Genomic DNA, 26,976 nt, shown 5'->3' with positions numbered 1-26,976 from the left:
CTTCTGCTTTTTCTTCTCTCCGTCTAGCCTCGTCTTCTCTTCCTTGTTGTTCCATATGAAAGAAGAGGGAGATGTAGTTGGGGGTTGCTAGAGGCGGAGAAGGACGTGCTATTGTTGTCTCCAAGAGTTGGAGACACTCCATGAGAAGCTGGTTTTTAGCTCTGAGTAGAGCTATGGTGTCTGCTATATTCGGAAGAGCAAGGTCTCCTACGGGGGAGACGTCTTCCGGCTGATGGGTACTCTCCTCTGTAGACATGATGCTGAAGTCGGTGGTCGTGCCGGAATGCAATCTAACCATCCAAGGATGCCCTTACGCTAGGATACGGTCACACAAATGCTCACACCGTCTTCTGTATCCTAAGTTTCGCAAGTTTAGCAATCCACTTTAAGACTTCAAACTTTAAGAGATTTGAGAAAGAGAGAGATATAAATTGTACACCGTATGGGATCCTGAATTACCCACTGAAGGGCCCCCTAACCTGTTACCGGAATAGTATTTGCTTTATTTCTTTGAAGAGACTGACTGTGCACTGACAATAAGCCAAACGCAAGATCTCATAGGACCAAGAGTCAGGCTAAACTGTACACGGCTGTAGAAGCACCAATGATGACCAATCTCGAGCCTATGCACTCTTCCCAATGGATGTAGGAAGGTTGCAAACCTGAGGCTGAGAGAAGGGGCTGATTGGGACTGTTCTAGACTATGTATGAATGCTGAAAATGAGTATGAATGCTGAAAACGCAAGGGGTTCTGTAGGATGAATGCTGTAGATGTTGCGTTTTACTTAAGGAAGGCTGAATTGCTCAAGCGTTGATGCTCCTATATGCTGATGAGGAAAACGCTGAAGGCTGATGTGCTGAATTCTGCAATCGCTTATGCTCCTTGTGCTGAAGGCTCCAAGCGTTGAGGTCTTCAAGGCTGATTATGATATGAATGAATGAATGAAATATATGAATTATATGCTCCTTGTGCTGAAGGCTCCAAGCGTTGAGGTCTTCAAGGCTGATTATGATATGAATGAATGAATGAATTATATGCTCAGCTATTTATATGGACAAATGATGGTCGTCTAGCTACAGAGCTGGCCGACTGCATCTGTCTCATGGATAAAATAGATAAATGATGTAAAAATGCCCAATAAATGCTGTAAATTATGGGAATAATACTGGATAAATTCTAATGAATGCTAGGTGTTATTTGAAGGCTTCTGCAATGGTTTAAATGCAGTGGATGAATGCTATGCATTATGCAGAGTGCTTTCTAATGCAAACCCTAAGGCTACTACTGACTCTACATGCATGAATGCATCTCTTCAAGTAGGTTAAGGGACTTGAACTGACCGACTGACTGTCTAAGGCTGAGAATGACCTACGTAGCTCGTGCCTGACTTATCCTGGACTAAGGATTACAATGGGGTCACGGCGTATGACAAATATCATCCTAAAAAGGTGCTAATAATGTACAATGTTGCACTGATAATGATGAGCCATCTTGTCACCATGCACTACAATCCAGAGTGCATGTGACATACATTCAGACAGCTTTCCCAATGGCTCAAGAGAGGGGCTTGACTAGGATCCGGGGCAGTGACAAACTCAGCCTCGACATCGACACTACCATTCCTCCGAGTGGCTAACCCCAATCCCTGACCCTATAACCCCGCAGTGGCTAGGAGTGTTCACCAGGCATGATATTCTCCTAGCACTTCATGGCGCGGATGAAAGCTTCGCCTTGCTCACCTTTTCGATTGAACCTCATGGCAAATTAGTAAGATCAAAGCCCCCCTTGGAGGACTTCAGGGGATGCATGTTACAGAGGGTGAGAGTGATCAGATTCCATGGACATGAGTGGCACAATGACCCACCTCTGACCAACGTGGCCAGGGAGAGACTTACGTTTATGGACTTGGGAGAGCCGCCCCATTACGCGCCTCTAGTGGGACCTAAGGGAGTGGACTTGGTGTGATCCTACAGACAAGGAGGAGACTCCGGGAACCCCATTTTTTGCTCTGACCAAGGTGGCCAGGGAGAGACTCCAGCATTTATGGACTTGGGAGAGCCGCCCCATCACGCGCCTCTAGTGGGACCCAGGGGAGTGGACTTGGTGTGATCCGACAGACAGGTAGGAGACTCCGCGAACCCCATTTTTTGCATACACCGCACGGCTTGGCCAAAAGATTCAGATGGCTGATGTCGAGGGCACGCCGGCAGCGGGGCAGGACCCTGGCAGTCTCAGGGCCTCTCACCACGCACTCTCAAATTTCTGGACGAGACTCTAGGACAGTTTTCAACCTCGAAAGATCACTCTCTTTTTCGTGGCTGTTGGCACATAGTAGTTTGGCTGTTGGCACATGGTTGGCCATTGGAGGTAGACTAGTAACATGTCCGAGATGTGGCCATCCCCCCAAGAGTCCTAGCGACATTGTCTTTGGGATTGCCCAAATGCTCCGCACGTTTGATAGCGAATTCTCCGTATATTCCCTATGGACAGAGCCTCTTCTTGTACTATTACGTGGAGCACTATCACTTGGGCCACTAAGGCCGAGGTTGTCATGGCTTATAAGGAGGAAGGTGGGGGGCTAGCCCTTCAGGTCTCTCACCTTCGCATTTCGATAGTGCCAGTCCCAGCCCCATCTACTGGTCACTAGACTCCTAGTTCAAGTCAGAGATGGGAGATTTGTGGCAGCATTGCCGCATTGCACATCTAGAGAGCTCGATGCAACGAAGCCATCGAAGACACCCACACCTCGCCTTCGGAGTCCCTCAGGAGCATTTGGCTCGACATCATTCATACCCTCCGCGGCCAATAGGAGAAGCTTCAGAGTGGTTCCGACCATATGCGAAAGCGTCGAGAAGCCTTCCTAAGGCTCTCGTGACCTTGTCCTTTTCTCAAGGATAGAGGTGGTAAGCACAAACCACCTGTGTGGTTATTCTCTCCCCCACCCCTTGTATGAGATAGCCTTCTCCTCATAGAGCGGCCAGCCGGAGGAGTGCATCCTTCCCCCCTATTTTTTTCTTTGATCCTCGCTCCGTACATTGAGGCGAGTTTGTATCTAGCCTTTTCAAATTGTTTTCTATTAACTAATAGAAGGATCTTGTTTCCGGAAAAAAAAAATGTTCAAAGAACTCCACAGCCAATCCATCCCAACCTGGTGACTTCCACTTACCCAATATAGCAAGAGCACTTTGTAATTCCATGTTCGTGAAAGGGGATTCCATCTATGCAACTTCTTATTGACTAAGAATTGGTGTCACATTTGGCTTTCACCTTCAACTCTGCCCCACGAGAAGTGCCCTAGTGTAGCAAAGATTGAATGGAAATGTGCCACATTCCCTTTCTAGTTCATTTACATCATTGGTCCACTGACCATCAAGCTTCTGCACACAATGTATGCTTGGCTTTTGTCTCTTAGCATGCAAGCTTCTGAACAATTGTTTTGATGAGCAGCCTTTATCTAGTAAAGGTTTTTGCCTCGCTCGTATTTGCGTGCGCGCACACAAATACACACACACATGCATATACATATACATATATATTATATATATCCCAAATCAGGCAAGAAATGAATATTTTCATTGGCACAATGCCATAACAAGACTCGTACCCATCACATCCTAAGTGTAGGAAAAGGCTCTTCAAGCAACACAAATGTTTTATATGCCCAGAAAAAGGGCATGGGAAAAATGATTCTCCACCTGCCAGCTTGATCTCTTGCCTACAGTCATGTGCCCAATTATGTAGCTTGCTGATCACCCAGCTATCAGTCATGCACCACAGCCAATGAGGATTGATGAAGCATCATGGCCTGCTTCTAGTCATCAATCATGTCATTTAACCACTCCTGTAACCCAGCAGTAAACCCTTTCATATTCTTAGCAATGGATATCCTTTCAGAAACTAGTCATGCGCCCTTTCTTAAAACCAGTCAGGTACCCTCAAAAAAATAAAACATGCCATGTGCAAGCTGAACCTTATGCTTCTTCGTCATATAGTCAATCAGCCAATTGTGCACACAATGATCCTCATGTATCCTTGTCATGTGTGAGAAAGACAGCACCCTGAGAGATGCCACATCAGGCAATGCTCGGTCATCGAGCATTACTCAATATATGTCTTGAGGCATGCGCCTTTTTACTATCAGGGCTTTTTGTTCTATGGATAAATACTTGCTCTGCTATGGCATGGTTTGTGTCCTGGATCAGGTGTTTTTGTTAAGCCGTTATTTAGCTCAAGTGACTGATCAGGTGTTCTTGTCAAGCCATTGTATAGCTCAAGTGACTCACTTCTACCATGTACAACATTAATGTCTCAAGCATATATGGACGAGAAAACCCTTCAAAAAGGGTGACATCCCAAAATGCCTAGAAGGTTAATTCCTAAAAAAGCCAAAAAGAAAACCAAATAAAAAGAGCCTAGACTGAGCTGCATGCTGTCGTAGTGAGTAGCTTTGAAAAGGTAGGTTCATCTCCACAAACTTCTTATTATAGCACCATTGACCGAAACCTTGAAAGGCTCCATCAACAAAGACTTACCACCTATAAATATTATTCCTCCAGTGAGCCAAAAACTGCCATATAACCAAAGGATGACCCCACTAAAGATGCCAAATATCACGAGCGCATATGTATAGCCCAAGAAGAAAGCTGCACCTGCAGATAAGACCTGCAAAAGAGCTCCATTCAACATAGGAGTAGAAAAGCGACCATCAATATAGAGAATCATTCTTGATGGAAAATTTTTAATTCAAAAAACTAAAAAATCTGCTCATAGAGCAGCCAGCCAGAGGAGAAGTGCATCTTTCTCCCCCCCTTTTTTGATTCTTTGATTCTCGCCCCGTGGAGGAAGGCGAGTCTATATCTAGCCCTTCGTGGTTGTATTTAGCCCTTCGAGGCTGTTTTTTTGTTGACTAATATAGAAGGATTTTTTTCCCAGAAAAAAAAAAAACTAAAACCATACTTGCAAATGAACCAGCTTTGAAAATTCTTTGAAAAGGATCTGTTGCAAAGGAAAAGGTGTTCTATGAAGAGCCAGCAGTTGTGGCATTAGTCAGCTAAACTAAGGTGATTAGCTAACATGGCATGTGCATTTGTAGGAAGATGTCTTGATATCTATTTCAGGTGCCCTTTGCATGGACAAGGAGACTACACATGGCACAAAAGAGGCATTCGAGTCAAGCACTCTATAAAGCTGCTACACCCTAGCCACTACAAACACATGCATCTGGTGAGAAGGGTAATTATGTGGGACTCCGCAGAACACAAACATCAGGCTAAATCTCACAAAGCTTCAAGGCCTCAACTCTAGCATGCATGGACTACACTTCTTGCATGTCCCTTCCATGAATAAGGTGCAGGTCTATGTATAAAGGTGTGTTCGATTCCATAATCACAATTTTCCCAAACTTTTTGCTTCTTTGAAGCAAAACAACAGACCCATGTAGAGGCAATGCAGTAAAACATCTGATCACTTCAGACTGCTCTAAATGATTCTTCCAATAATATGCTGGGAAATGGTAGGTTCTCATCAACTCTAAATTATATCCTGATACTTGATTGAGTGTGTAAGCTAATCAACTGCATACACAAAGCAAGTTCAGGATGTCCAAAAGGTCCCCTCTGACACCGATCAGGGCCGCACTAGCCTTCTGTAAATGCACAAAAGAAATGCACATCCTCGGAAGGAGGAACAGAAACGGTAGAGAAGAGCTTCAGAGCCATTTCGTTGAACTGTATCTTAGCTCAAACCTTCAGTAGAGGGTCATCAATGAGGGAAATACGGGTCAAGACAATAGAGGGCTAGACAGAACATTCATTTACTAGCACAATCTGTCTCTGACTATAGAAGCAAAAGCAACTACTAAGCCATTTGTGTTACAAGAGATTACCAGGGATATGAAAAGTTTGATGAAACCGCCAAGAATGCCAAGGTTGAGTGCACTGCAGCAGATCATCATGAACAAGGCCGCTGATCCCAACCGGACGAGGGACTTGAAGCCTTGTGTGGTACAATTAATCCAGGTAAGGGCAAGGGCTACTGCAATCCTGCCCACGATCACCAATGCATAATGTAAGGGAGGCCAGGCACGCTGCATGAGCAATTGAGCTCGGCGTCTCCACTCCAGCGTTCTTGCGATGCAGGCATCAATACGGGGCTTCTGCTCGGCATAGAAGACAACGGCATGAACCCTGCACCATGCACAGAAGGCATCTAACCCATGGTTTTCTACAGGGTAGGCATCTGTAGCCATGGAGGTTTCTGAAGGATAAGCTTCCGTGGCCATGGCCGCCTCCTCTTCCCCCTCCTTAAGGTTTGCAGGCCTCTCTGCGTTCTGAAAATCATCTGAAACCCTAGAAGAAGGCAATGCATCAGAGAGTTTTCGAGCTTCACATGGAGCTGAGCCGCTGCTGGAACCACTGTCACCCCCTACTTCGCCCTCTCTCCCTGCTTCTTTGCTCCCTTTGGCCTGTGTTTTGCCTCCTCTTCTCCGGCCGCTCCTGCTTGATTTTCCAACAGAATCGAATGTTCGGTTGGGAGCTCCTGCGGCCCGATTCGCATGGTGATGGGAAGAAGAGGAAGGCGATGGCGACGGCGACGGCGACGGCGAGCTTTCAGCACAGGAAACGCATTCTGTGGAAAGAACAGATCGGCCCATCGATGATGATGGAGAACTCTTCTTGTTGTTGTGCAGAAAAAAAGGCTCTCGCCCTGCCCTTCATCTCCATCGACGACACCCAGACAACTTTGACATTCCCAGCCTTATGCAAATTTACTAAATTAGATTTGAGAGTTGTCAAGGACACAAAGATTTTTGCCTTATATCCAAGGTTTTTTAACCTTTGCATCCCCAAGCACAAAGAAAGAGAGAGAGAGGAACTATGGCATTCAAAAAATTAAAAATCATGGGAGAAAAATTGCCATGTCTGCACACGCATTGTCCAACTTGAGAGAGAGAGAGAGAGAGAGAGAGAGAGATCGTCCCTCATGATTGCACATGTTGAGCGCAACTTGCGCATCTCTCTCTGTTGCTTATGTAGTCCTTGTCCCTCAAGCAGATGAAGAGAGGTGTTGCATGGCCTCAGTAGGGTGCAATCTCGTGTCCTTGTATGTGAGGCAGAGGCAGAGGCAAAGAGGTGCAATCTTGTTTCCCTGAGAGAGGCGGAGGCAAACAAGCATTGCATGCCCTCAGTCAGAGGAGAAGAGAGAGGGGCTCAGTCAGAGGAGAAGAGAGAGGGGCTCAGTCAGAGGAGAAGAGAGAGGGGCTCAGTGAGAGGAGAGAGAGGGCATGCGTGCCTCTGGGCCAGATGGAGGGAAAGAGAGCGAGAGAGAAAGGCTAGGCCTCCTATGCACAAACCACAGAGAGAGAGAGAGAGAGAGAGAGAGAGAGAGAGAGAGAAAGATAGATAGATATATTAACATCTACGAGTCCAAAGTCGGCCTATGAGACAAAAAATAATACAACTGTGTTCTTTCGGTCATCGGAAGAAAAGAAAGAAAAGAAAGAAAAGAAAAAGTGTGCATGTGTCTAGATACAACTGTGAATCATCATGGATCGGTGGAGCCCATATACAAACAATATAAGGGGGGGTGGGGATGTGGATGGAGTGCTAAGGCAAGATGCATCTCTATATGCTGAAGGAGTAGTACAAGCATGCTATGCAGATCTATGTCTAACTCCATCCAGTGCCATAAGAGGGATATAAGATATCATACATCGCCAATGCTGAGGCTGTGAATGGCGTGAACATGTACCCTGAGTCTGAATGAAAGCGAGCTAGCCTCTCCTGTGTCTCCATCTGGTGTCTCATTCGGATAGCTGCTATCTCTCGGTGACGGAGTTGGGGTGCTCTATGTCCAGTCTGTTAGGCCTCCTACTGGCTCTCAATTCCTCTACTCTCTGTGCGGTCACCCCACGTGGTACATCAGCTGGCACTGGCATAGCTCTCTGGAAGAAATCTGTGAGCTGGGACTGTCTCCCACCCCTAGTGGGAGCGGGTGTTTAGAGGAGTCTCTCTCAAGAACTATGAAGCTCTAGTAGTAGTCTGCCAAGCTGTCGCTGGTCCGAGGCCTCCATCAACTGATGTAGTGAAGAGTGCTCCTCAAACAATCCTGCATATCTATCTCTGACCCCCTAGTGGGCTCTACATCTATATATCTCAGTCTCCACCTCCTCACGGCACAATCTGCATATCCGCTCAGCTCTGGGAACCCGTGCTGCTCTCCCAGCCTCTATCTCTAGCATGAAAATTGATCCCAAATATTTAGGTAATTTCATTATAGTCAGCTAATCGAAGGGCCCCTCATTAAGTAAGGAGAATGTTCCCTCATTCACTATAATTTTCCCTTTGTGTTAAGATCAAACAAATTGTTAATAACATTAAATCAATTTGTTGTAGCTTTGACAAAATGTCTAGATTCTCTTTCTCCATACTCATTCATAGGCCACTCTCGCTCTCTTACATGCAATTGTAGGATAACCCTCTCTCTCTCTCTCTCTCTCTCTCTCTCTCTCTCTCTCTCTCTCTCTCTCTCTCTCTCTCTCTCTCTCTCTCTCTCTCTCTCTCTCTCTCTCTCTCTCAGGCACACATGCGTGCATGTGTGTGTGTGTGTGCGCGCGCGTGCATGCGTGTGCTGTGTGGGTGCAAGCATGCATGCATAGGTAGGCACACACTAAAGCTCCTACACATACCACCAAAGAAAACCTTGTCTAACATAGGAAAACAAAGGATAGAGAGCATCAAAGAATCCCCTTGTTTAAGGCAAATAGAGAATGATGAAGAGCAGATGTAGCATGATTGTTTAAGCTATAGGTAAAGCGAGGATGGTAAAGAGCTAGTCCAAGAGCTAGTCCAACGAGGGTATAAAATCTATGCAGTCTATACAAAGGTAGCAAGGAGGTGAAGAGAGACATGAAAGTGGAGAAGGGAGGGCAAGGGGAAAAAGCATGCATAGGCAAAGGGAGAGGGGGAGGGGTAGGGGAAACTTACTTATAATTTTTTTATTTAAATCCCACGTGGTTGAGGGAGATTTCGTTAATAATAGTTATTCACAATCTTTGTGTGAATAGCACTAAATAATCTTTGGGTGATTTTGTGACGACATATACTTTTTAGCATAAGATAATTGATTAAGAACCTAGAAGATAAGCTCCCTTAAGTATTATATTTAATCTAGATGCAAAAAATGTCACTGCACATGGTTTGTACCTAATTGGAGAGTAGATCTACTTACTTTTGTTATTTATTCATAGTCTTCAATGTTGGGCATTTCATTGGATATAGATATTCTCACAACTTAGGTTAAGAGCCTTGTAGTCCACGCATAATCGTGTGGACTTGTCTTTCTTCTGCACAAACAAGATAGGTGTAGCAAAGGGCGAGAATGACGGCCGGATAAATCTAACACGGAGTAGCTGGGAAAGCTGTTGCCCCAGTTCACTCTCTAGTGCCTTAGAAAGGCGATGGGTGGTTTTGTCCCGAGGACCAACTTAATATGATGATCCTCTAGACGACTAGGTGGGAGTTGTAGTGGAAGATCATCCTTTAGCATGATGTCCTAAAAACTATACTAGGAGACCATCCAATTTTAGCTTTAATGGGGTTGCTGACTAATTAGTAGACTGCTGGCTACGGCTTTGTTGATAGTAGATCTTGCCCCACTATTTCCATATTAAGTAAACGTGTGTAATATATATAGATTGTGTGTAATTTATTACTTTATGGGAGGTGCTCTATACCTCACCAAGAGTAATACTATTATTTTATGGGAGGTGCTCAATACCTCACCACGAGTAATACTATTATTTGCATAAACCAAAATAAATTTATGTAGAATTTAATAGTAGCCAGGATAGCAATAGATGTCTACTGCTCAATACCTCACCAAGAGTAATACTATTATTTGCATAAACCAAAATAAATTTATGCAGAATTTAATAGTAGCCAGGATAGCAATAGATGTCTACTACTTAATCCTAGCTCTCACTCTAAAGAGATGTCTATTGTTGCCTAGCTCTCACTCTAAAGAGATGTCTATTGCTGCCTAGCTCTCACTCTAAAGAGATGTCTATTGTTGCCTAGCTCTCACTCTAAAGAGAGTGGTGGGCTACAAACATACACGTAGGAGTTTTAATAAACTTTATGTATATTGTGTAATAGCTTCTTATAGGTGGTGCAATGCACTTTACACAAAACCATACTATCATTTTCACACACCCAAGCATATAATATCATGAATTATGAGTGTAACAAACGTCACTATACATTTTACTCCTTACTTATGTAGAGTTTTCGATCATCATGTTATTCACATATATGCAATATTCACATAACTCAAGGTATTGATAAATATGTATGAAAGTGACGAGAGTCTGTTCGAATTTAGCCAAAGTGACGAGTGTGAAAACTGTGGTCAAATCAAACCAATGCATACTTAATGAGCTATATAATGTAACCACATGTAACTACATAATAGATACAAAAAATTAGAGTGCCTCTTACCTTAGTGGGGACACATGAGATCAGTGTTGTGGAGCAACGATGTGGTAAGACACTTGCTATGTTCAACCATAGTGTGATTGTGTCTGAGTGCATAAAGCTCTTCCAACATGACAAAAGGGACGGTAGAGCAACGGAGACACCATATGGTTGTTAAAGTAGTGAAAGCTTTGAGTACATCTTTGTAACCTTGCCAATGATGAAAGCACTCAGCCTTCACCCGAACTAGGAGCCATACGTGCATGTAAATTACCGCATAAGAAAAATCTTAGAATGTGTATACATGAAAATGTGTGAGCAAGAATACATTGTTCAAAGGTTATTGTTGCAAGTTATCATGATCGCTAAAGCTCTACATGGAAGGAAAATTTTTGTAACTTATAAACCTTGTAAGAGTATTTTGATACATGGTGTATATACTAAAATTGATTGGATTACTAACGCATATAATCATGACACTTGAGGGTATTCTTAACTCATGCTTTGAACCTATTCAAGCCCTATGTCAATGACTTAATTATGGATTAAGCTTTACACTGGCATCTAGACCCAATGCTTTTTAGATCATCAAGTCGGCCAATGAGCTATATTTGAATCTACCAAAAAACATATTTAGCGTATGCTTACAACAAAAACAAAAACAAAAAAGCTACAAGTGTATACCTCATGATGAAGGACCAAACTACCTTGATTAATCATGAGACTGATATTTTTATGGGTGTTCAAAAGCTAGAGAAAAACCTTTATTTTCTTCTGGAGGCCATAGGAACATGGACTAACTCCAATAGAAGCGGATATTGCCTCTCCTTGGAAGATGTTATTAAAATTAATGATTGGATCATTGACAACACATTTATACAACTAATGACATCTTGTACCAAAAATGTGGGATCCCAATGGGCTTTGTATGCTCCCCCACTTTTTTGTAACATATACCTCCCAATAAGTCTTACAAAAATATAAGGATGGGACGTTATTTCATTTTTAATCACTTAGTTTGTTACTCTAATGATTTACAAATGATCAATTTTCCCAATCCCATAATCTTTTTACATTGCCAAAACCAATATGATGAAGACAATCCATGCTGGATATATCTCAAGGCAATCAAAACCCATAATCTTTTTGTATTGCCAATACCCATATGACCAACACAATCCATGCTGGATATATCTCAAGGCAATCAAGCTCAATTTACAAAAATATAGACACTTTTGTTTGTGTGGAGAGAGCATTTCTCAATATGAAGTTGAGATAGTTACAAAGTAATGTATTATTTAACCACATGACAAACATTTGTGTGGATCTCAACTTGAAGTTCTCAACATTGTGTGGAGACAACATTTCTCAACTTACAGCTCTCAACATTGTGTGGAGATAACATTTCTCACCTTGAAGTTCTCAACATTGTGTGAAGATAACATTTCTTAACTTGAAATTCTCAACATTGTGTGAAGATAACATTTCTTAACTTGAAGTTCTCAACATTATGTGGAGACAACATTTCTCAACATGAAGTTTGAGGTAAATATGGACCAATGTATTATTTAACTATATAACAAAAGAAATAAATTCCCCTTCCATTCTATGAATGTTCATACAATAGACCAACAAACTAGGGTGATAAGTGATTATATTTGAAATTTGATACGTACTCTCTTCTAAATCAATCAAACATAAAGTGATTATATTTGAAATTTGACATGTACCCTCTCCTACAAATCAATCAAACATTTCCATTAAAAGCAATAGGGAAACTAGTCCATACTTTTGTGCTAATGGCTTTAAGAAGGTGAAGTTATGGAGAAATGTCAGTTTGTTCCTACATGGACACTTTACAGGACTAAGCCACCACATCAAGAAAATATGAAATGACCTTGCTTTAACCTTCCCACAAGGTCCCTGATGCACACATCAGGTAACCTTCCCATCACGAGGTCTCTGATGCACATATCAAATAACCTTTCCACGAGGTCCTTGATGCGCACATCGGATAACCTTCCCACGAGGTCCCTAATGTTGCTTAAAATACAAAGGAAATATTACACAATGATAAGACAAGACAAGAAAATTAATTCCCCATGTAAAAAAGGCAAGGCAAGATCTTTTTACTAAAGGTTAAAACTCAATTTATATGAAGTAAGGCTATTGAAATATGTAATCCAACTTTTAATGATACCAAGATGAAACAAGGGGGTGTTAATACCTAACCCTGAGTTAAAAAAACTATATGCAGCTATAAAGGGTACTAACGCCCCCACCCCTCTCTTTTGTCTCGAGATGAGGTGCATGATGGTGCCCACCTTCCTCATAGATGTGGCCACCATATATGTGAGCAAACTTACCTCTATCCATGTCATCACAATCATCTAGTGGCATCCAATGGGCATGCTTAATGGCTTCCCATCCTAAAATTCCCTTGGCTACATATTGCAATGGCTCTTCTCAATAAGATGGACTCCTATGGCATCCAGATTGTGGCCATCAATCTACTATAATTGCTACCTTTATTATGTCCTCCTAATATGTGTTTCTACATCCATGGCTCCATAATTTGCATCTAAAGCATGTGCAAGAGTGCTCTTACATGTTAAAATTTATTCTTCTTCCCTCCCCCACCCCCCCCCCTTCTAAATAAAAAACAAACACTCATAGAAAAAACTGGCCTAGCAACAGCCTACAAGGCAATGCCCCTACACACCTTATTTAATAAAGTGATGCATTAATCCCCATGTATAAGATTAATCTAGATTGTTTTTATTGATTTCTTGTTTAAAAGACCTAAAATTGGCCTGCATATTATGCAACAAGGGAGTCACTTTTCTTTATTACAAATAACTATCACTCATATGGTCATCATGTCATCACTTCCAAACTAAATGCATGGATGCATAGATGTGATTGAAACATTAAACTAATTACATGCTATTAATGGAGAACTCTGGCCATGGCCATCAGACTCCATATGAGGCTCATACATTAGAAATTATAAAAACAACCCCCCAAACCATCTAGGTGGACTAAGGTCTAGACTATTGGCAAATCAAATGAGGGTTGTGGGGCTAGCCCCTTTGTATATTTACATGCATATGAGCTTTAGACCTTCTAAACCATCATATGGTTTAGAAGGTCTAAAGAATTTGGCAGCTATCCAATATTAAACATATTATGCATAACGAGAGGAAGAAAAGAAAATGTATGTAATAATGACAAGGGTGCAATTATGAGGATGTGAGAAATTGGGAAATGGCCCATGTATATACTTACTAGCATAGGCATTATCTATATAACGGTGACAGTCGTGGGTCAAGTTGATCATGACCATCCATGACCATGACCAAAAACACACAATGAAACTTGTAACTTATTGTAACGATATAGATTTGAAACCTAGCTAAGTATTGTGTCCCAAGATCTAAAATACTAAGTTTCTCCTTACATACTCTACAAGCCTCTAAGCGCAAAGCATAGCAACGACTATCTCTATTGTGCTTAATGGGATAAGCCAACATAGAGAGTTGAGCTTCGATTTGCCCATACATAGTGAAGTTAATTAAGATTACGTGCAAGTTAGATTCCCATTCATTCACGCCGCTTGATAGTAGTCAACACCAAAAACAGACATTCATACAACACAGTAGCAACAAGAAAGATGGAGCTTCCCAGAAGACATCCTCTTTCAAACATCATCACCCCCCCTTGAGAGAATCCCCCTTCCTCCTTACATCTATACGGGTACTACCCAATTTCAAGAAAATTGTTACAAAAGCTATTTTTTACAGAACAAGAAATACCGACTCATAAGGTAGGTACCCTAATGGCAACTAGATGGGCTGTTCAGCCACCCACCAACAACAACTGGCTGTCATGGTGGACCTGCATCAGCAGAGCTAAGCCCACCTCTTCCTGCTTTCAGTATAAAAAATGTATGGTTTTGGATTGTGTCTTAGTCTCTAGGGACTGTGTTGTCTGGATGATTCATGGTCGGTTCTACCATGGTTCCTCCAAGTCGGGATGTGCTGTAGTGCCCCGAACACAAACTGGTGGATGGTCCTTTTTTGGTTGTACCTTAGCTCTTATGCTCTCCTTCAACTACTAGTTGAGGCATTGCCTAGTCTGATCTTCTCATCTACCCTCCCGAACTCCACTTCAATCAGCCTTGTGTTTGGGTACTTGGCCCTCGCTCTTGTTGCTCAGCCAATGCGAAGTATAGGCTGATTAGTCCCTATGGTCCTAGATCGGTCCCGAAGCACTAGTTTGGTACCTACTGCAATCAGTCCCTGTGTTACTTGTTGCAACACACATGCACATATACACACACATACCTAATCTCACTCACACGCACATTGTTGATCATTAGAATTATTATAAAATTTAAATGGCTAATATTTTTATATATAATGATACTTTTTATATTAAGTCTTTTTTAAATTTTTAGATTTTTTACTATAAAGTGTGTGTGTGTGTGTCTCTCTCTCTCTATGGGCCTCTTAATGCAAGCACTATTACAGCATATGGGAGAGACACTTCCTAGAGATGGGAGACATGATGAGCTGATTATATATGATGGGATGTTTCAATGGTCCATGCCTTACTTGCTTCTCACACACGCAAGAGGCTGTAGTATAGTGAACTATCTTATGGGGTCTCCTACTCTCATGCCACACATCTAGGAATTCATCATACCTCTCCACCTATTACAGTCGACCACATTTACGTTTCATTCACCATCTCATGCCTTACCTTACCTCTCACATCAGTTCCCTTATCGATTTCTACCTTCACCTAGCACGATCTAGAGACCACATCTATATTTCAGTCCTTAACCTCTCCCATAGCCACATCCCAACTTTTAAATATGCCTTGTGACTATGCCTACGCTACCTTTTACTATACCACATTCTCCTCAACAAGTTTTTTTGGTGGGGTTTCACCCTAAAAAATGGGTGGTATGATGAGGAATGCTAATCCAGACGGCTCCACCTCTTACGTAGAGAGAGAATATGGATTGATCTAAGCATGTGAGATGCAAAAAATCTTCCATCAACTCACTAGCAACAAGAAGAAGTGTGTGTTACAAGAGTTGTACCACCTCTTCTTGACCAGGATAACTCAAATGCGCATGACTTGGAGGAAAAAAAAACCCCACATCCATCATAGATCCTAGACTTTGGGAGGTCTACACACAATAGGTTTATGATGTGCCATGTCAACCTATACCTCCAATTTTACTTACGTGACCCACATCATCTTTCCTTTCATTATTGCCACCAAATGTCACCCGAGCTCTAAAAAAGTTTCATAATGGGAGAGAAAAAGATCATGAAGATCTACACATGGAACACTTTGCCTATGGGTGCAACATGTGCTTGGTCCTATCCTTCCAAATCACTTTACTAGAGCCCTTTGTGCACGCTTCCCTCCTTCTTGAACCACAAACACCATTGTCCCCACCCGCATCATTTGTCCTCTCTTTATTGCCCCCAAATGTCACGAGCTCTCAAAATGTTGCATAATGGGAGAGAAAAAGATAATGGAGATCTACACATGGAACAATTTGCCCATGGGCACCATGTGCTTACTCCATCCTTCCAAATTTGCTTGCTCCCATCCTTCAAAAGTGCTTTAATAGAACCCTTTGTATAGGCTTCCCTCCTTTTTGGACCACAAACACTATTGTCCCCATCCACAAAGCAAGTGAGCTTGAAAAACTACATGATTATCATGATTGGACACATAATGGCCAAGATCTATGGAGTAAAAGCAAAAATGAGCTTTATGGTACATAGATCATCAAGTTAGTCAGGATTTAGAAGGATTTTCTCCACCTTGGATCATAAAAAAAAAGAAGTCTACGAGCCATCATAGAGGAGGAAAAGTCACAAAAATGGCATGTATAGTATTGATTTCTAGATTTTTGCAAAGCTTTTGATTCTGTTCTTCCCAATCCCATCTATTCAGATGTGTTTGTAGCAAGGGCTCTAGCTCTCATGTAACATGATTTGGGTTGTGATGGCCTTATTAACCATTAGGTAGTGATTGGATGAGTTCATACACCAGATGAACTGTCTAAGGACATACACAGTACTATTGGGGTCAAATAGGGTTTCATACTCTTTCCTATACTCTTTATACATTGATGAGATAGCAGCCTGCTAGATAGCTTTGGGGACTCCTGTAGTAGTCTTGTGTAAGGTGGTGTGACTGGATGAGTTCATGCAATAGGTGAATTCTCTAGGGGCGTATGCACTAATATTAAGGTCAAACAAGGTTACCCATTGTCTTCTATAATCTTTATACATTGATGAGATAGTAGCTTCAATACCTCTTTGGGTAGGTAGTGATCTGTGTATTAATGTACGCAAGTGACATAGCTTTTTTATCTCTCAAATTTAATTGAGGGTTCAATTTTGGAGGGAGAGAGACCTTACCACCATAAACCTTGGCAAGAATAAGGTCACGGTCTTCTTAACACATCCTATGAGGTTACATCATGACTATCCTTGTTGTAAAGAGATGCCCTAGTGGAGATTGTGAAGAAGCATTTATACCTTGGATGGAGCCACCTTTACGGGTCCCTACTTCTTTTGCATGACCACGGCCATCACTAATTGACTGATGACGATCACGAGGCCATGCCTCCCTATCTCGTCTAGAGTGACTGTGTTTCAAGGTGCACTTCTAGGAGCCTCATATGAAGTGTTGGATTTTTAACACTTTGGTACCGTTAGTAGCTATGTATGGTATAGTTTTTTGGGGAGGACCAGGACTAGGTAAGGCTACCTATAGGAGAACATGGAGAGGCTACATGTGATGAAGTTATTACACATGTGATGAAGTTATTACACATGATCAAAAGTAAGCCATCAATGCTACATAACATTGTATAAGCAGAGTTTAGGGTGACCCAATGGACACCCACTTTCAGGCCATCAATTGTATCCACTTGTGGCAGGGATCACCTCCCAAGGATGGCACTAGAGTCTTCTATGGTAGGGATAACTTCCAAGGATGGTACCAAAGTCTTCTATGGAGTTTCATCAATAGAGGGATAGGGAGTGGGTTTTGGTTGGTAGGGATCACCTCTAAGGATGGCACTAGAGTCTTTTATAGCTACACAACAGGAGAGGGAGAGGGAGAAGGTTAGGCTGGTTGGACTACCCTCGTCCTCATCATCACCATCACCATGATTAACCTCACCAACATGGTACTCTAAGGTAGTTGAGTGGATTAATACACCCACCATCACCATGATTACCTCATCAAAATGGTCTTTAAGTGGTTTAATATACACCAACCATCACTACGATTATCCCTAGTATAGCCAATGTGGTAGTTGAGTACTCCGATGTAGCTGAGTGGTTTGATGAATTAACTCATCCTTATGTGACCAAAATTAGAGTTGCACCTTAGATTTACTTGAGTGCACACATATCATCTACTTCCTCCACACCCAATGACTCTAACTCTTTATATTACCTAAGCCTTAAGTCTCACCAATTTGTTGATAATACTCAATAGAGTATATTAAAACTTATAAAAAAGGCATCCTCCACTAAGGAGAGGGTTTCTTTTATAGACCTATAAAGCTCTACATAAGTTGTTATACTAAAACCAAATTTATATCACACACTTGTATCTCCATTGGCTCTCTTCAAAAACCCTCTCATCACATTTTTGCTTTAAATTCTTTAGATTTTCGTTCTTAAGAATATTCTTTTGAGCTTGCATGATAGTAGAATAAGTTGCACTTGAAGATAATGTGTCCCTATTATCAATCAATTAGTGCTTGGGCCGCAAGTGGGCACTAATTAATAGATAAAGCTAAGGTTGATGATGCTTGGGCGGCAAGTGGGCGCACTAATTAATTGATAAAGCTAAGGTTGATGATGCTTCGCTCACTCTTGATTAAGTTTACAAAAAAAAAAACTGAATGACTTCCTCTCGCGCAACTGTTTGGACTCTCTCTCTCCCGTCGAGCATGCTTCTCAACGTTCGCAAGGGCCACACCTACTTGATCGCACTCAACATTTGCATCTCTCTCGACGTTAGCATCTCTCTCCGTGTTCACGTCTCTCTCTCTCTCTCTCTCTCTCTCTCTCTCTCTCTCTCTCTTGTGAGGCTATTGCCCAGTGTTTAAATGTAAGGCAAGGGCCTTTTAAAGGCTTCTTGGGAAACCTCTAGAACAAGATTCCTCTCAAAACATCCAGACCTAACTCCACCCACGACTCTCCTTTCCTAAGGTTGAAAATACTCTTTCCCATACTCATCTAATTAATTAATGCTAAAGGAAATTTGGCACCCATATTATCTTCACTAGAATGTAGAAATCTCTTCATCTCTTCACTTGAAGATAATGTATCCCTATTCTCTTTCGCTAGGAAGTAGAAATCTCTTCACTTGAAGATAATGTTTCCCTATTCTCTTCACTAGGATGTAGAAATCTCCTACAATATATGTGGCATGCATCAACCTAGTTAGAGACCATTTATTTATTAGAAATCTATGCTCCAACCCTTGTCTCTCATTGTCACTATGTGGGTCATGGGTTTCTCTATTTTAAAAGGCCCACAATGTGAGGAGTAGCTACTGTGGTGAGCACCTGAGTGCACCACTAGTCCCCATTTTAGACACTGGACGTTGGGCATGTGTGGCAACAGCTTATGTAGACTTGGCACCATGCCAAGCATGTGTGGCAACAGCTTATGTAGACTTGGCACCATGCCAAGCATATAGTGGGTCAATGAACTACACTTTTGGGTAGAAGGAGATATTCTCAAGACATCTTATCCTTGTTGGATTGTGGGCTTAGTTCATGTAACCATGTACCTAGTTAGGTATGGTCAATCACGCTTTATTGTGTGTGATGACTGGTATATTATTGCCACTATAGGAGACTATATATAGTTTAGTGGTGGTTCCTCTCATTCATATTCTCATTCATATCATATCTTGAAGACATGGAGATCTATCTTTACTACATTAGTGAACCCTTATGTATGTGCATGACATCCTCTGTCCAAAGTCTACCTAGATCGCCATCAAAGCTCCTTTCTAGAGCACGCGGGTGGGCAGAAAACACCTTCAATTTGTAACTTCTATTTGCAATAGTAATTTTATATTATTCTCCATCTCTCTTGTATCAAGTTTCTTTGCCTTTAATATCAAGTTCCATTGAGTGTATTTTCTTATGTGGTACACCAAAGCTCAGACTCTAGATAAAGCTCGAGGAATAGTGGTTCTTTGGTCGCAGATTTTGAGAAATGGCACAACTTCTGGTCACAAGGGCTTGGTGATAAGACATTGGATGGAACCAAGTATACGCTCTCGAAATTCAAGGAAAGGTTCATTTTTTGGATCCTTATGTGGGAGGAGATATGTACAAGGATTAACGTAAAGCCAGGTCCAACTTAGGATTCTTGGTATATTGCAAACAGTACCATTATATCTATTCAGCCAGTCCGTTGCAAAGAATATGACTAGATATAGCTCTTATTTTGCAAAGAATATGACTAGATATATTGCAAACAATACCATTATATCTATTCAACCAGTCCGTTGCAAAGAATATGACTAGATATAGCTCTTATTTTGGTGTGGAGGAGAACGAACTCTATATGCCATCATTACTAACGTCACTAATTTTATGTGACTCTACTTAGCATAAGCATAACCAATATGAAACAATTTTTGAGAAAGGGCACAACTTGTGGTCACAAGGACTCAGTGATAAGACATTGGATAGAACCAACTTGTGGTCACAAGGACTCAGTGATAAGACATTGGATAGAACCAACTATACACTCTTGAGGTTAAAGGAAAGGTCCATTTTTGGATCCTTATGAGGGAGCTTACGTGGGAGATAGGTACTAGGATTGACGTGAAGCCAAGTCCAACTTAGGATTCTTGGTAGGTCCATTGCAAACAATACCAATGTATTTATTCAATCAGTTCGTTATACAAAGAATATGGATAGATAAAACTCTTATTTTGGCATGGAGGAGAAAGAACTCTATATGCCACCATTACTAACGTCACTGATTTTATGTGACTCTACTTAGCATAAGCATAACCAGTATGAATCAAAAAAATCAGACAAGGATACATAACCTTGAGAATCAACAAGGGTTACAAAAGCTCTTTACTAATGGGAGAAGCAATCGAGCAGTTTATTATGTGGATCAAGGTTCTTCAAATCAGATGGTGACACTTGGGATTGATAAGTCAAGTGAAGTTTAGCATGAAAGTGCATCATGATCTTGCCCCATATGTATGAAAGCTTGGTCACCTCATTTAGGTGAGGAGAATTTGAGTTTAGTGATATGCTCATGGTGGAGAAGGAGATGCGTCAAAAGAGTTGGGATGATGGTGATTCTTCTTTCTCTAATAGTAGAAAGAAAAGTAAGGGGAAGGACTCTAAAAGTTGGTGAAGCAGCTTTTTGATGAGAAAGATATAGCATGAGGGTGCATCATGATAGCTTGGTGACCTCATTTAGGTAAGAAGAATCCAAGTTTAGTGATATGGAGGATGAGATGCATCAAAAGAAGGGATGACGGTGATTCTTCTTTCTCTAATAGCAGAAAGAAAGTGGCTCTAGAAAATAAACTAGTAGCTATCTGTCACATCACCATTGAAAGAGATTAGAGGAGCAAAAGAGAGCACAAGAACAAATTGTCACAATATGGCGTTGATGCTAAGATAATGAAGTTGCATGATCTAGTGAGTTTGGAGGTAGCAAAGGTAGATCAAAGCTTAAAGTGAGCCATGCTACAAAATGATGATTATGACTCTATCATGAGGAACCACACTTCCAGAGAGATGTAAGGTCATTGGATCAAGTGGGTTTAGAAGGCCAATTATAGATTTAACAGTACATTGAAGAAGTACAAGGCGGCATGGCTAAAGCTTTGCATTGGTTAAGGCATTCAACTTTCAGGAAACATTCACCCCCATAGCTAGAGATTGACCACCATTTGCATGGTATTGTCTTTGGAAGCTGATGAGAAGTGGCCCATAATGGAGATGGAACAAGAACAATGTCTATTGTGAATAACCCCTAGGATTTATGATGTGCTCAGTTTAGAAGACAAGGTATGTAGATTGCGAAAGACATTGTACTAGTAGCTGAAAACATGTCCCTCAAGTCTGGTAGAAGTAGATCAAGGCATATATTTTAAAAGCATGTTAAAAACAAATTTATACATTTTCTTTTTCTGATTAGGTTTGCTATGTGATTATATTCCTTTATGTGGACGACCTCGTTAAGATGAAGATCCAATAGACTAAGGAGATGATGAGTTTAAAGTTTTTGTGGATGATCACATTCTAATGGGGAAAATCACGAGTTTAGGTTTGAAATAATAGAAGTTAGGAGTATGAAATTTTATTTGGGGAGCATCTTCATTTCTTAGCAAAAGTATGTAGGAGAAATACTGAAGTTATTTGCTATGGCTGAGTCAATTGTCACCCCTTATGGAGGTCGATGCAAAGTTGTACATAGAAGACAATTCTCCACTTGTGGAGATCGGAAGGCATACATTGTTAAGCTATTTTCTACACACAGTAAGGAGTCACAAGGAGATGTACCCTCTCCATAGTGTTAAATACATTACACAGTATAGAATGCCTACCTTTGTTGTTGGGATGATGGTGTGACCCATTTAGAGCTTCCCAATGGAGCCTCTCCAACCGCTTGTTGTTGCAGAGCTAACCTTCTGAAATAGCTTCCACCATTGTCACTTGCCGTGTTTGATGTAGAACTTCTTGGACAAACCCGCTCACAACTCCATAGCTAAGGTGATGCAACCCAATAACCCACAAGCAACTCACTCACACACTCTCACATACTCTAGAAAGAGGGTAAGAGCAAGAGAACACAAGAGCTCTAAGATTGCACAAAGGAAGTGTGTGTTCTCATTCCTTACATTGTTATTTATACAAAACTTATAAGTGGTCGGGCACCCAAACTTAGGCGGTCATTGTGTAAAAATGAGAACTATTTGTCTCTACACCTACTAGTGTACATGTGTATGTGATGCCGCCATTACACTTAGCTCGGACATCCCTTGTTTACATCATGATGCACTCATTTGAGCGGGAAAATTCCGTAAAATGTTACATGAAGTGCTAAAAAACCCGCTCGGGTGGTTCAAAAATTACAAGTGACCCTTTTGAAATAGCTTGATGAATGACAACCACTTGCTTTGCTTAGACGACCTTTTAAAAATATGTTGGTGGGCTTGCTTAAGCTAATTGCCCAATTAACCGCCATTGGAAATGCGGTTAACATCTCCCCCTGCCTGAAGTAGGTCCGTTCTCGGACCTATGCATGGAAAATCAAAGTCTGGGGAAATTTAAAGATTAGCCGTACTTAAGAGATTATGGGGTTGTCATTGTAGAGGCCTCAGTGTTGCTGAATTGATGATTAAGCTTTCTTAAGTGTGGCAATGAATAAGGCTTGTGAAGTATAAGGGCCTTGGAAGGTTTTTGAGATAACCGCATGATGTAGTAGTACAGATTGGTTGTCGATGTTGAAATTGGTGAAGCCAAGAGTAAGTGCATATGCACGTGCATAGGTATAAACAAATAAGAGTGCCTAATGCATGCACTTGAAAAATGCAAGTGTCTATATATTGCATAGTAAAATGAATAGCATGCTATGCAAGAAGAGAAATTGAGGGGTAATCCAGGCGATGGGTCATACCTTGGACCAAGAATATCCCACCAAGATCCCCTCATCCAAAATGTACCTAGATGGCTTTTGATGTTGAGGCTTCTAGTCCTAAAGATAAAAGTGCACAGCGAGTGTTCTCTGTGTGTGTGTGTGTGTGTGTGTGTGTGTGTTTATATATATATATTTGAATAGTTGAGTATGTAACATGCAAATATGTACAAGGAAATGCCATGCATGACGTCGTGTCTTAAGACTATGCCCTTGACCAGAAAATCTTAGGCGACACTAGACTCTTATACTAGCACCTAGATTGGCGACACCTCTAGTATGCAAGAAGATTTGGTAAGCAAATGTAGATACAATCATGGAAAGACTATGCTAGTGAGTGATTAGAAAATCAACTAGCAACTTAATGCATGTGTAAGACTATGCCAGTAACTGGCGACTAGACGTGAACTCTTATGCTTACCACTTTTAGGTACGCGACTCCAATTTACAAGAACTTATTGGCAGCATACTACCAATGTAAATGCCTCAATTATTCCAAAGAGTATTGGGTTCTTCGGAAAACTTTGTATGGAGGCCAAAATTTTGTACCCACCATAGTCTCAAAGTCACAAAGCATATACGCAGGTAGAAATCTGAGTTCGTGGAAATAGAAAGCTACCACATCCTCATTTGGGCCTTCGTTGAGATCATATAGTAACTGCTCTTCGCCCCATTTTGTGCCTATTTGGGCCTTCGTTTTGAGATCATATAGTAACTGCTCTTCGCCCCATTTTGTGCCTATTTGTGGAACATCCAAAAGTGTTATAATAAGTTGGATAAATCTAACTATTGCCACAAAAGCAAGATCAAGTTTTGCCTCCATGCGTAGTGCAATTCCTTAAGGTGGTTCCTTATGGCATGTATATATGTGAAGGGTTGACAGGTGGAACCGAGGGTAGTTAAAGATACATTGGGGATTCTTGCCTCGTTTAGCTTTGAAGACTTCCCTAGTCCACCGTCAAGGGTATGGCATGAAGAAAGGATTGACACAAAGGTTCCTTGGTGAATTATAATAGGCATAGGCATAGTGATCCAGCTACAAGTACTTTTGTCTCCATTCCAGTGTGCCTTCCCATCTTGTTGGCCTTTCACTATACCATGGAGGTAGTGTATAACCACCTCTATCCTCTATGGAATGGTCTTGTTTCCATCTGTCAAAAGAATATTCTATTAAGAAAGCAACCACATGTACATTAAGAAGATTCGTCAGGTGAGGGTTTTTAAATTGTGTGTGTTGTTTTACGGGCTCCCATAGGTCTTTGGATTTCCATTTGTGTAATTTTACATGCTCTGCCATGTCACCCCTAAGAGGATAGGCTAAAGAAGGCCTCTTTTTCATCATTTCTGTCATGGTGGGTGTTTTGACACCTATATTAGGATCATAAGGGTAGTGGGATCAAAGGTTGTTACCTGCATGAGTGTCTCAAATAGAAGTTGTGGCTTCAACCAAGGGTTTCCCTCCTTGATTACTTCCAAATATGTTTCCTTCGGCAACTGCTCAAACATGTGCTGCTTTGCAAAAGGTTTAGCCCCACAGTGTGAGGAGTTGTGGGTGCTGTGTGGTAGATGTTGTACCTGGGCCACTCTTCAGCTTTTGAATTTTTAGTAAGATCTAGAAAATCCCATGCTGATTCAGTTTGTTCATGGGTGGGTACTTGTGATGCCTCTTCCCACCAAGCTGTATCATCTTGAAGCCATGCATTGTTTTCCTCGTGTTGTAGACCCTCATGTTGCACTATTTGCAATCCTCCAGAGTCTGTGCACTATAGGCACGTCCCCCATGTTGTTCCTCTGCACAAGGCAATGATAAGTAAATTCTGTAAGCCTTTGTGCATCTTCTTGAGATTCCTACCTGAGTTCCCATAGTTGGTTGTATTGCAAATGCAGATGTTGGAAATCTTGTAAAGGTATGTCAAGATCTCCTACATTACTGAGTATTGTAGCTACAGCTTCATTATCGGTACCTTTACTTTGGCCTTTAGAACCTTTCGATGGTGAAAAATGTGGTTGATTATTCACTTGGAATGTATGGACATATGGGTATGTCAAATTGTCTAAAGCTTTGCTTGGCCCGTCTTCTTCCTCTGGGTTAAGTGGCTTGCCATTGAAATGTTGTTTAAAATCAGCTTCCTATTGAATGATTTCAGTGTCATCAATGGACGGGTAATTAATGTGAGGCAAATTAAATTCTAAAGAATTTCCTTGTTTTAGGCTTTCCAAATGAAATGTAATGATTTTGAATAACTTCCATATGCCCAAGGGGTGATAAAGATTGTTTTGCCTAGCCTGTAAATACAAGGAGCAGTCCCTAGCCTCATAAGGTCCAAAAAGTTTCATCCAAGTAAGGCTTTGGTCTATGTAGTCTACAAATGTTTGGGTTTCAAAGGTTAAGTCCTCTAGTAGACCCACTTCCATAAGTTCCCCTTACTCAAAAAAATCTTGGGCATAGAAAATATCACTAGGGCTTTGTAGACTAATGTCTCTATGAAGAATGGACATTATAAATGTAGAGGCATTTTGTCAAGACATCTTTTGAAAAAACCGTTGCACTACCTCACTTGTCAAAGGAACCTTAAAATCTATATCTTTTACAGTCATAGACAGTAAAAGGGTAGAGGTGAAAAAAATTTGGGTTTTTGTTAAAGTTCGTGTGGGGGAAACAACTAATGTAGCTAGAGCAGAGGCATGGTTAGAGATAGTGGCAAGCAATGTACCTACCCCTTGTTCTACTAGAGAAATCTTCTCCTCTTTGTGCTGATGTTGCTGCTGCTAGAGAATTGCTGCCAGAGAGTAGACTTTGTCCATAGCTTCAGCATGATACTTTCAGCAATCTTCTCGTGCCTTTTGCCACAGCTGTTGGAATAAGCTATACCACAACTAGACCAATCCATAAACCCGAGATACCTAGAAGAGCCAATACAGGTAGGGGACGAGTCTAGGAAGGGGGGAGCAATTCCCCATAGACCTAGAAATGATCCAGCCATGGACCTTAATGTGGCCAACAAGGGCAGACTTGTTAAATATGGCAACAGAGATGGGTAGGGGGATGGTCAGGGAACTAGGCTCTACTCTAGAATCCCGACCTTCCCAAATGAAACCCCATATCATTTCAAAACTTGTCCAAAAGTTCTTTGGGGATCCTATCCAACATGTAGAGATTTTTGAATCTACATGTGAAACCTGCGGACTGGTCAGTGACGTGACCATGATACATGCCTTCTCGCTGACCTTAGAAGGAAAATCTCATCAGTGGTTTAGAACCCTTAAGCTTTTGGACAATGTTAACTTTACAAGATTAAAGAATTTGTGCCCAGCTTTGCATGCAGTGGGGTGACAACAGATGGAGCCCTGTGGCACAACTACATAACATCAAACAAAAGGAAGATGAGTCGATGAGAGATTGTCTCTTGTCAAACCAAACAAACGAAAACTCAAGATGCTGGGCATGGGTCCATTTAGAATTTCTAAACTCACTAATTCCAGCTTGGCCAGATTAGAAACCTTACACGGTGTACCTTTTGACTCTTATGTAAATGGAAGCAAGTTGCGTAAGTTTTATGGACCACTTATGAAAGCCATGCTTACAGCCATCCATGAAGCTACTAAGGAAACATGAGGAGAAAGAGAAACAAAAGCTCACTCGACTAAAATCTAGGGCTCGTGCCGAGAAAAGAAAACAGCAATCTAACAGGCTATCTATTCAAAACTACAATGTGGCTAGCCACAACTAGGAAAGTGATGATTATATCCCACCAGGACG

At 41.4% G+C, this 26,976-nt stretch overlaps 1 protein-coding gene across 1 annotated transcript in view; it reads right to left on the bottom strand.

Annotated features, from left to right (window-relative positions):
* LOC147635527 (uncharacterized) overlaps positions 1 to 6,847 on the bottom strand; it is a 45,126-nt gene extending 38,279 nt beyond the window's left edge. The window contains exons 1-2 of the mRNA XM_086802858.1: positions 5,886 to 6,847; positions 4,534 to 4,663 (exon numbers count right to left, since the gene is read on the bottom strand). Coding sequence (XP_086658984.1) covers positions 4,534 to 4,663; positions 5,886 to 6,653 — 898 coding nt within the window. The 5' untranslated portion in view covers positions 6,654 to 6,847. The remainder of the gene's footprint in view (positions 1 to 4,533; positions 4,664 to 5,885) is intronic.
* Between the last annotated feature and the right edge of the window lie 20,129 nt (positions 6,848 to 26,976).

This window comes from Cibotium barometz, chromosome 9 (assembly GCF_041138505.1).
Source record: "Cibotium barometz isolate CiBa-2024 chromosome 9, ASM4113850v1, whole genome shotgun sequence".
NCBI classification, from domain to species: domain Eukaryota; kingdom Viridiplantae; phylum Streptophyta; class Polypodiopsida; order Cyatheales; family Cibotiaceae; genus Cibotium; species Cibotium barometz.
This window is presented reverse-complemented; position numbering and strand designations above follow the sequence as displayed.